Below are 10,523 nucleotides of genomic sequence, written 5' to 3'. Positions count from 1 at the left end.
GCTGCTCTACAAAGGCTCATACTAGATCAGTTATTTCTGAAATAGGTTTCCTGAAGCAATTACATCCAACATAGACCGTCATCAACCCAATCTAGTTTGAGTTCCTGGCTTGCACTTGCTTTACACTACAAACTTTTAATCACTTTACTAGTCAAACAAGGCAGTGGTTTTGACTGAAGACAGGCCATGCTTATCCATGAGATCTCGGCAATACTGTATTTTTAAACCCTTGTCCTAGACCAACCTTTCGAAATTCAAATAAGGCTGCATGCCACATGCAATTACTTTTGGCTGGGCTTCCCTGACAAGAGACCTGCTTCTTTCTATCATAGAAAGTTTCAAAACTATTGAGAAATTCACCATTAGGAGGAAAGGAAAAAAGCAGCAATGGATCCCCATGGATCAGAAAGCAACTTCTATTTAACGCTATCCAAATAACTTCCTCAGACAAGCTGCTAACCTCACAAAAGTTAAGTGCGCCAGGCAGCAATGGCAGGGGGAAAAAATGCTACTGCTAAATCATTTAACTTGGAAATTCAATAAAAGCTACTCTTACAAACTGTCAAAGCCCAAAGATGATTTAAATAAATATTAACTCCTTTCAGCATGTTAAGGCGCTTAAGACAAGGTCAAAAAGCTTCTTTTGGCAGAAGAATGAGCTGCTTTTGACAGAGGATGTGAGCAACAAGAGAAGCAGGTTTTTAAATGGCTGCCTTAAAAAGGACAGATGGCAACAGGTTTTGATTTGCAAATCAAACTTTATTTAGAAGACAATATTCATGCATCTCAGTACAGCATCTTATAAAATGCCTGCACGGTGAAGTGTTAACCAGCAAAAATATTGAAGATGTGTGTCTCCTCATGTTCATTCTGGCCTCCTTTTGACTTTTTAGCTCCACAGACTGACAATTTCACTTTGACCGTAACTGTATAGAAAACTTCTCTTCTGTATAAATGTAGAGTAGCCTTTTCTTCCACACTAAGAGGCCAAGGAGCAGGCAAGGGCAGCAACAAGTTGGGTTTGAACTTGAAAGTAGATCCACTGGACATCCGTTGGATCTACTTCTGTGTAAACATGGTTTAGCATTGCACTGCAAGTAGCTTCCAGGTTGGATGCAAGGGTTTCTTGCAAGCGAGAAGAGACTCACGTTTAATAATAAAACAACTTTTTTTGGCATGCATTTGGTAGCAGAATGTTACAGATGGCACCGTGAGGAATGGGGATGGCTAGCATGTGGCCTTCCACTTGGGACTCCGGTGTCCATCATTGCCAAACACTGGCCAATCTGGCTGGGTCTGATGAACATTGAGTACAACCACATTTGGAGGGCTACAGATTTCTCATCCCATGTGCTAAAGGCAGGCCTCCCAGGACAGCTCACCAAATGCAATTCATCAGCCATGTTCCCCCCACCCAGTCCTGCTCAGGTTTGCAGTCAAAGACAGGCAGATTTGCTGATCATCTGGTGGGCCAATAGGCATGGCTGGTGTGTTACACTTGGCTTGGTGGGTCATAAGTTGTACAGGCCTGAACTAAGGGAATGCAATACTGAAGAGGAAGAAAAACTGACCTGAAGCAGCATGAAAACCCCAAATCCTTGCTCCCAGAATGGGAACTAGCCCTGTCGCTGAACTAGCTCACAGCTAGACTTGAATCTTTGGCAGCTTATGAATTCTGCAGCAGTGCCCCCTTCCTACAGTTCCCTCCTAGGCTACAGTTTTTAACCCCAAGTCAAGGGCTTGACCTGCTTCCCTCAAAACAGGGAACCCCCCCCCCAACTTCTCCAGTTTTGGTTGCAGCAGAAAAGTGAAAATAAATACAGATGACTCACAACTTGCGTGGGAGTTAGATTCACACCACAATAGCTATAGCCTCAGTAAGTGCAGCAGATGATGTGTAAAGCCAAAATTGTGTGTAGCCAAAACAACCCCAGAACCGCTCCCATGCAACCATCCCTACCTTTCTGGAGCCAGTACACCATGTGAGCCTTGCCACCCAAGCAAGGCAGAGCTTATAAGCTCTTTGTTTTGCTTAACGGGCTATGGGAGGCTCTAATACCAGCTCTGGGAGGCTCCTGAGATCTCACTGGAGCTGCCCAGAGCCAATGTGAGACCTTCCCAGAACCAGATAGCAAGGTGGAGACCTTAAAAGCTTTTTCCACAGCAGGAAAATGTGATGCAGAAACAGCTTTTACGCTCTCCGCCTTGTGTGTGTTTAATTTGGGTGACTGTGTGCTGGCCGGCCACTAAGAGTGTAAAGCTGCGATTGTGCAAGTTAAATGCACACAAGTTGTGAGCTGGCTGTACACAGCACAGGCTGGGCAGAGCCCAGGACCTGGAAGACGATGTAAATCATGCCGTTCCCAGACATCAGACTGATCATTTGTTGAGTGGTGAGATGATAGCTCTTTCTTCATGGATCAGCTGAGGCAGGTGGGCTATGTGCCTGTGTGTGTTCCTGCTTTAGTGTGTGGTGGCTGCACCCAGTTTTGGCCACGCTAACTGATGGCATGCAGCTCCCAATGGGTGGGTGCCAAGGGCAGGTGTGACCCTTGGGCTGTAAAAGGAAACCACCCAGCCACAGCATGCTGAGAAACAGGGCACATGCCTGCAAGGTTCTGAATTCAGCTTTCTAGGGTTCTGTTCCCTACCATTCCCAATTCCTGCTCCCCATGTACCGGTACTTATTTGCAAAGGTCCCTCAAACTTCCTTTGATGATTGTATCACTCACCACCTTGAGCTGTGCCATGCTGGCATCCAAAATGTCATCTCCTGCACTTATTGAGGCTCTAGCTATTGTGGTCTGTATCACATGTGTTCCTCATTATACATGTCGCTGCTTGGATTAATTCCACAATCCCTGATGTTGGGGCTTTTTCAAGTGGTCAGACCTGGCTTCGGATTGTGCATGTTCAAGTAAGGATGTGGGGGAAACCATTGCTTTTCTTCTAGTAAAACGGTGCTGGTACTCACCATGAAGCTGTTACATTAAATGCCACACTTTAAACCAGTGCTTTTCTTCTAGAAAAAAAAGGTGCCAGCACTGTGTATCCTTGAGTGCTCGCAGACAAAAGGCACAGGATGGGGACTCACCAGCCAACCTACTGGCCAATCTTTACTTCTGAACCTCCTCCTTTCTTCCTTAAATTAAAATGAAGTGGGGGGGGTACACTTTCATGACTGGAAAGGGTGGGAAGGAGGGAAGGAAGGAAGGAAGGAAGGAAGGAAGGAAGGAAGGAAGGAAGGAATATTAGACAGGAAAGGGGCCCCTGGCACATTCTAACAGCCCTCAAGTACTGATAACTACAGGAGCAAAGCAAACAAAAACCATTTGGCACCAAGCATCTCAAAGGCTATTCCTGATGCCTACAACGTTCCCACAACAACACCAAGCCACCCAGACCCCTGAAATTGCTTTGCAGGTATCAGGCACATTACAAAGAAAAAGAAATTTCCCTTTTAACACCCTTAATGCAGCTTCATCATTCCAATGACCCAAGTAGCAGCTCTCTCTCTCTCTCTCCCCCTCCTTCTCCACTGACCATGTCCCTCTTAAGGTCACACTAAGCGCACCAGAGAGTTCTGTGCAACCCAAAAACTTGCATCCAGTATTTTAGTTGGCCCAATAAAAAAGATTGCCTTCTCACTCTGTTTTGTTATAGTCAAGGTCAGATTTGGCTTGGTCGGGGGGTGGGGTGGGGTGGGACAACTGACAGCTCCAGTTTGTTTTTTTAAAGCTTGCATATCTAAGATGGCAATATTTGATCATACATATTTGGTAATAAAAAATGTGACGTGAAAATACTGAAACAGTGCATGGGTCGGTGTTCTTTTTTAAAAAAGATAGTACTGCCATCGGAATTCTTGCTGGGGAAGCTGAAGTTAAGCAGCAGGTACTAAAGTGGTGAGCTGCCAGCACCTCAAGTGCCCATCTGGCCATGCCCCTGTTTTGCATATGCCATGACACTGGTGTCTGCAGCCGCCGCAATAAGACCTCAGAGCCACATGCAGGCTGTCATATCTCTGCCTGCTCCTCCACACTGGCCGAGCTTAAGGCTTAAAATAAGATGAGGCCTGATATACTGCGGCTGTGTGGGCTGCTTGGGCGACAGGTGCATAATGTTCTGGGCAAAGTGGCCCTGAGTGCCTGCATCCTCAGCTGATTATGCCCACTGCCTCTAAAGGACAGGGCAACCTTATCTCACTCCACTGTGCCTGGGATGTGCTTATCCTGAATTAGCATGCAGCATTACCAGCGAGGAATCTGCTGACCCAGGCTCCCAGCAAGATCAGGCACACATCACTACAGGCTTAATTAAAGTTTTACTACTTATTAGAATGTTTTATTATTGTATTATGTTGAAGCGGCAGTGGGCTCCAACCTCATTAAGGGAAACAGAGTAGGAATTATTCAGGGGCTTTGCTTCCTCACTAAAAATAATAATAAAAAAATAAAAAAATCCTGCATGGCTCACCTCCAGGTTTGATTTAAGTGTGAGCTGATTAAAGTCTGCTTTCCTTTTGGTGGTGCTGGGATGAAAGCGCAGAAGGATCCTGTGTGTTATTTAATGAATACTTGCGCCTAAATGTAAAATTATTTTGTGTGAGGGTGACAGAACCGTATCTAGCCCTGCAGTAATTTACCAGGGAACAACTGCAGAGGGGAAAAGTGTTTAAATCATTGGGAACTGGAACATAGCTCAGTTGGGGAACTTTAATCTCATTACACATCTTGATTTAATTAAATGTGGGGGAGGCTAGCTGAAGCTCTGCAAGTTTCTCATCGTTAGGAATTAATTGCAACAATTTTCTTACGTGAACTATTTGAGCAGGCCAAATATGCTTCCTATTGATGTTTTTCCAGAGGCACTTGATTACCATCAGATTTTGCACCAGAAGTGAACACTGGCCATTATTACACCAGGGGAAAAATGGAGTTAACAAGAGATGGATTGTGGCCTTGCCCAACTCCCATTCATTTGAATGGGACTTTGAAGTTAATAAAGATTGTGCCTACAGCTGCCAAGTTACTTGTTAATGACTGGGAAAGTTCTACTTCCAAACCAACCCTGCCATAAGTCTCATATAAAAATGTTAAAATTAGCTTTAAAAACATCACAGTGACTTTTTTTTTAATAAAAAAAGCACAGCATTATAAAGTTGATAGTCTTCATAAAAGTACAAAAATGTGAAATCTATTTGCTTCAACATAAGGAACATGATTCATGGGGTTGTTGTTTTTTGTCCAAGTAAGGAGGGGGGAAAACATTGAAGGGGGGGGAGGATCTTTGAGAGGAAACGGTTCGTGTAAGTACTTGTCACATACAATAAAGCAAAAATCTCCCTTAAAGCACAATATATCCTACCACTTTTAATAACGAAGCTCATGACAGTGTTTCTCTTGGGTTTGGTATTCTTACTTAAAAAGACACACTTAGAAGGGGGGTGGGAGAACAGAATACAGTAATTGAACATTGTAATATGCAGGAGGGGACATGGGGGGCATTTTGCTTGTTTGTAAAAGCTCCTCTGAAAGGACGCCACAACATGCTACATTATCAAAAGAAAAACAAGGAAACCCAACATGCTCCAGTCTTCGAAGTTTGAAAACCACACACAAAATTCAGTCATCAAGTGTGGAACCACAGGTAAAACAAGCAGCCACTAAACATTACAAATGGAATGCTGAGCAACAAGTGTTTGAAAGTCAAGAGAGCTTGAGAAGTACCATACAATGAGGAAGGGGAGCAATGTTCAAATGACGGACGCAAGCCTTTTGCTGGACTATGGTCTTCAGCAACAGCACTCACACAAAGCCCAGAGCTTTTCTTTCGGGCAGATCAACCTGCAGCAAAAATTAAGGACCCGGTGTTGGATGAGCAATGGCACAAAGACAATGCTGTGGCAAGAACAGCATAGCTGTCCCTGCTGGGGAAAATCCTCACTTTTTAGTCCCTGCTAAGAGCAAAACTGTACGCAGGGATGTTCTTGGGTTACTTTGCCCTCAGCTGCACAGTGGCTGCTAAGAGACTGGCAGTTCCATCCTTGTCAGCAGAGGGCCAAGTATCCTCAGAGCTGTGCTGTCTGAGAGAGAAGCAAGGGAGAGCAGGGTGTGCGTGTGAAGGGAAGGTTACCAAAAGCATTGCATTGCTGATGGCTATTACAAAGCTCACATCTGGGTCCTAGCATTAGAAAAGGAAAAGGTCACTGGTATATACACCCTAAGCACTTTGGCAGCAAAGCTCTGGGATCCGGGTTGAGGGCTGAGACATCAGAAGATTAGTCTGTGATGCTTAAGCAACCATGGAAAAAGCACCAAGAAAAATCTGGAGAAACTACTCCCAAGAAAATGTTTTTGGATTGGTGTTCCCAAGCACCCTAAGGAAAATAACCGAAGAAGCAACAACAAGACACTAATGGTATCAACAGGATCATGTTAGCAAGCCAGAACCCTGAGCAGACTCCCCTAGATTAGCAGTAGATGGAAAGACACAACAGCTGGTCCACAGAGGTCCTGGGTAAGTATGCTTTGAGTGCAATGCAGGTGAGACTCCACCCCCCTTCTCTGTATGTTGAGCATCGTTTTCATGGGGGATGTGCCATCGTGCTTCACAAAAGAGTCACTCCCACATGACACTGAAGACGTCAGGGTGGAGCTTGCACCACACCACTTGCACAGCGTCTGCACCAGAGCCCTTTCTGAACCAGCCTTCTGTAGTCTAGAAAAGCTTTCTGGACACATAAAAACATTATCAGCACAAACCCTTTCTAATGATCACAGTAATTAAAAGGTAAAACACTTAACCCAGTGTACAATGATTCCACCTCGCCCCATGAACCGTTTCTGTAAACTCTTGGCATGAGCTGCTGCGGTCACAGCAAAGCTATGTAGTCTTTTTATGTCTAGCGAGCTTGTAAACATGGAACGTTTTGTTCTGAAATACTTTAGCAAAATACATTGTGTATGAAGGCAGGTCTCGTTTGATTTCCTCACAGAAGCGAGGATGTGGCGAATGTTTTAAATCAGGATCATTTTCCCCAGGACCATCCATGGTCTGTAACAGAAATTACAGGGTTGTTCAAACATCTTCTTGTTGCCACATTCTAAAACAATGAACTGCTCTCTTAATGCAATACAAAGGAAACACACAAAGCTGTACAAGCACCAGATGCCATTGTATAGTCAGAGAAAAGCCCACAGCTGCCTACACACCATACACCTAAAAAGCACATGCACCTCACACACCCAGCAAAGAATCCTGTAGTTTGTTACAAACTGCAGTTTGTTAAGGGTGCTGGGAATTGTGGCTGTGTGAGAGGCAACCTAGAGTTCCCTAGATTCTTTGGAGGAAAAATGTGCTTTCAGTATATGGCACGTTGTACTTTACTGTTGTACTTTACTTGATTCAAGCCTATATTAATTCACATGGGCAATCCTAACGCCTGACCACAGATTACAGCACAATTCTAACTATGTCTACTCAGAAGTTAGTCCAGCAGAATTCAATGGGGCTTACTCACAGACAAGTGGGATTAGGATTGCAGCCTTCTTTATAAACTCCAAATGGAACATAAATGCTAGACTTCCCAGTGACATAATAGCCCTGCTATCTGGTTCATAGTACATTTCACACTATGTTTGCTGTGTATTTAAGCCAATCAAGACACCACGCAGTTACTGTTGGTACAACTCCCATCGTCCCTAACCATTTGCCAGGCTGCTTTGTGGCTGATGGGAGTTGGAGTCTAACAACATTTGGAGTGCACTATGTTGGCTACAAAGCCACAGGGTGTTACAGGGAGAGATGATCCTGTGCCAGAGTTCCTGCAAATACTGTAATGCAAACAGGAAGGCAGGCTCCGGTACTTACGTGGCCATTTGCTATGTCCAGAAGATCACGCAGCCGACACCCCCTGCTGTGTCTTCTTTCATAACAAATACTGTCCTCCAGGATCACAAAGTCAGTCCCAAAAGATCTGAGGATCCTGTGGACTTCTTCAGGAGATCTTTTTGCATACACCTGATAAACCTAGAAACAGTGTAATTTAATTAGAATTGTGATTCCCACCCCCATTTCCGCCATTTCTTTATTGCTCGAAGTTGGGGGGGGGGAGACAACTCGAGAGGAGCATAAGACAGAGATTTATGAAATAACATGGAGAAATTTGACAGTCCCCTGCACCTGTCCCATAATACTAGAATTCAGGGTCATCCACTGAAATTGGATGGAGGTATATTTCAGAACACACAAAAGGAAGAACACACGCAACACAAAATTGAAGTATGAAATTCACTGTGCCAAGATATGGTAACAGTCACTGGCTTAGATGGTTTTAAAAGACAAATTCGTGAAGAAGTCTGTCAGTTAGTCATGATGGGGCCCTCTGTATTCAGAGAAAGTATACCATGGAATACGACTTGATGGCAGATAACAGCAGGAACTGGCTTGCAGCCTTGATGGCTGCTTGTGGACTTCCCGGGAGCACCCTGCTAATTATTGTGGGAAATAAGGCACTGGGCAAGATGGATCTTTTGTCTGGCTTAGCATGGCTCTTTTGCATTGACTAAACTAGAGATATGGATAAGAAATGGGTACAAGAAAAAGACCAAAGAATCTGAATGCACAACTTCTGAAATATAAAGGAAGGGAATACTCTCTACTAGACTGCTAGGTAAGTTACCAGCAGTTCCTTAAATCTGGCTCAGCATCAAGTTTGTGTTTGGGATGGGATGTCAAACTTAGCAGTCTAGCACCAGCTATGGCTTCCGGACCAGACCTAATGGCAGCACTGCACAGAACACACTCAGTAATTAAGTCTTGTAGTTCTCAATACCAGATTATGTTAGGTCCAGGTGTAGTTGCTGTTGGTGTGTTGATTACAAGTTGGGCCTTATGTGACAATGGTGGATCAAAGAGAACCCCCAAACAGTGCATCTGTTCCCTCAGAGAACAGTTTTGGTAATACTGATTTCGTTTTAATCACTGCTGAGTGCCTTGCAATGTATGTTTGACTTGGGCCAGGTGTCAGTGGGAGATAATGGAGCTTCCTTTAGCTACACCCATTAATAACTTTATGCCAGGCCTGACCAATGGCTCAGCTGTAAGGACCTGCTGAGAAGGTCTCCCTTACCTGTTTTGTTCTTTCTCTCAGGCTCTTGTCCTCATAGTGGGGGTGATTTGTTAAAATCCTTCCTGTACACAGCTTGACGCCTGCTAAGAGCTGCATGCTTCCAGCAATCACTGACTTCTTGGGGGTGTTAGACCTGGGCAAATATTAAGCACAACTTTATTATCATATTGGTGTAACTGTATAGCTAAAGGTTAAACTGTATACTTCATAATATAGGCAAGAGAAATTCCTATATCCTCACATCTGCTTGCAAAACAGCTACATTTGGTTGCAAGAATTTTGTTTTAAATTAATTAGTTCTTAGACAATTAATGTGATTTGTGTCTGTGTGCTGATCTAGTTAAAGAAAGAGAGACAAGGGATGTAAAACCCCCAGTCCTTTTCAAAAGGACCTGAACAGCTTTCTCAAGCAAGTGTCCCCGAGACTGATGGAAGCAATATCACTTCAGTGGGTTTTATCTGGCAACTCCCTTTGCAACTGGAGTGAAAGATGAAGAAGCAGTCAAGGACTGAGAGTTGGCAATTACATACCCAAAGTTGCAGATGTTGTCCCCATTGGAGGCAGACTTAGGTCTTGTGGGGCTCTAGAGGGGACCATTTCTACACACACACTTATTTGCCCCTGTAACTCCCTCAAGCCCCATGTCTTTTGACCAGCCCTCATTTTGGGGTTTTAGGATAGGCTTAAGAATTAAGGAAACAGTCCATGCAGGTAAGAGTTAGGTCAACCATCCTAGTAAAAGTCCACTTCAGATTGCAGCCATGCAATTCAGAAGGTCAAAAGCATCTTGCTTATGAAAAGCTAGTTTGTAGGGAAAAGGCCTTTAAAACACTCATCCTGAAGTAATACAATCCTAGGCTGGCTGTACTGTAATTATAAGTAACAATAGAAATAAGATGCCCATGTTGTTATTGCAGATACCTGACTGAAGGTATACAATTTAACAAAGAGAAAAGATCATTTCAAGAAAGCTGGAAAGCTGCCAACATGAACATTTCTCTACACTTAACTATGTGTACCTTGCCGAAGTTATTGCACATTATTTAAGCTCTCACTTAATTTTCCATTGAATTCTCTGATGAAACTTTGAATATGTTAATAGACAACCATAAATGTTTGCTATAGCCCCAAAGGAGAAAACTTGTAGCAACGATGCAAGACATACCACAGGGCTGCTTTAAAACTTCTTACAAGGCCAAGTGAATCTCATATACAGACAGCAGAGTTAATATTTTTTAGCAAGGCATTTAAACTTTTGATGAAAAAAGAAAACTGTCAGTTTCTCTTTGACTTCTAAAGCCAGCTTCTTTTGAAAAATCTCTTTGCTCCGGTTTAATATTTTATAATTACATTTAAAATATTCAAAGTCACAAATACCATGAAGCGAGG

General features: G+C 43.6%; 1 protein-coding gene across 4 annotated transcripts in view; it reads right to left on the bottom strand.

The window, feature by feature from the left end:
• Positions 1 to 738: 738 nt before the first annotated feature.
• DPY19L3 (dpy-19 like C-mannosyltransferase 3) overlaps positions 739 to 10,523 on the bottom strand; it is a 41,640-nt gene continuing 31,855 nt past the window's right edge. For all 4 annotated transcript variants that reach the window (XM_082232919.1, XM_082232918.1, XM_082232916.1 and 1 more), the window contains 3 exons: positions 9,134 to 9,266; positions 7,873 to 8,031; positions 739 to 7,056 (listed from right to left, as the gene is read on the bottom strand). In XM_082232919.1, the coding sequence (XP_082089045.1) occupies positions 6,886 to 7,056; positions 7,873 to 8,031; positions 9,134 to 9,266 (463 nt within the window). In that variant the 3' untranslated portion in view covers positions 739 to 6,885. The remainder of the gene's footprint in view (positions 7,057 to 7,872; positions 8,032 to 9,133; positions 9,267 to 10,523) is intronic.

This window comes from Podarcis vaucheri (genome assembly GCF_965113315.1).
Source record: "Podarcis vaucheri genome assembly, chromosome: 7".
NCBI classification, from domain to species: Eukaryota; Metazoa; Chordata; class Lepidosauria; order Squamata; family Lacertidae; genus Podarcis; species Podarcis vaucheri.
This window is presented reverse-complemented; position numbering and strand designations above follow the sequence as displayed.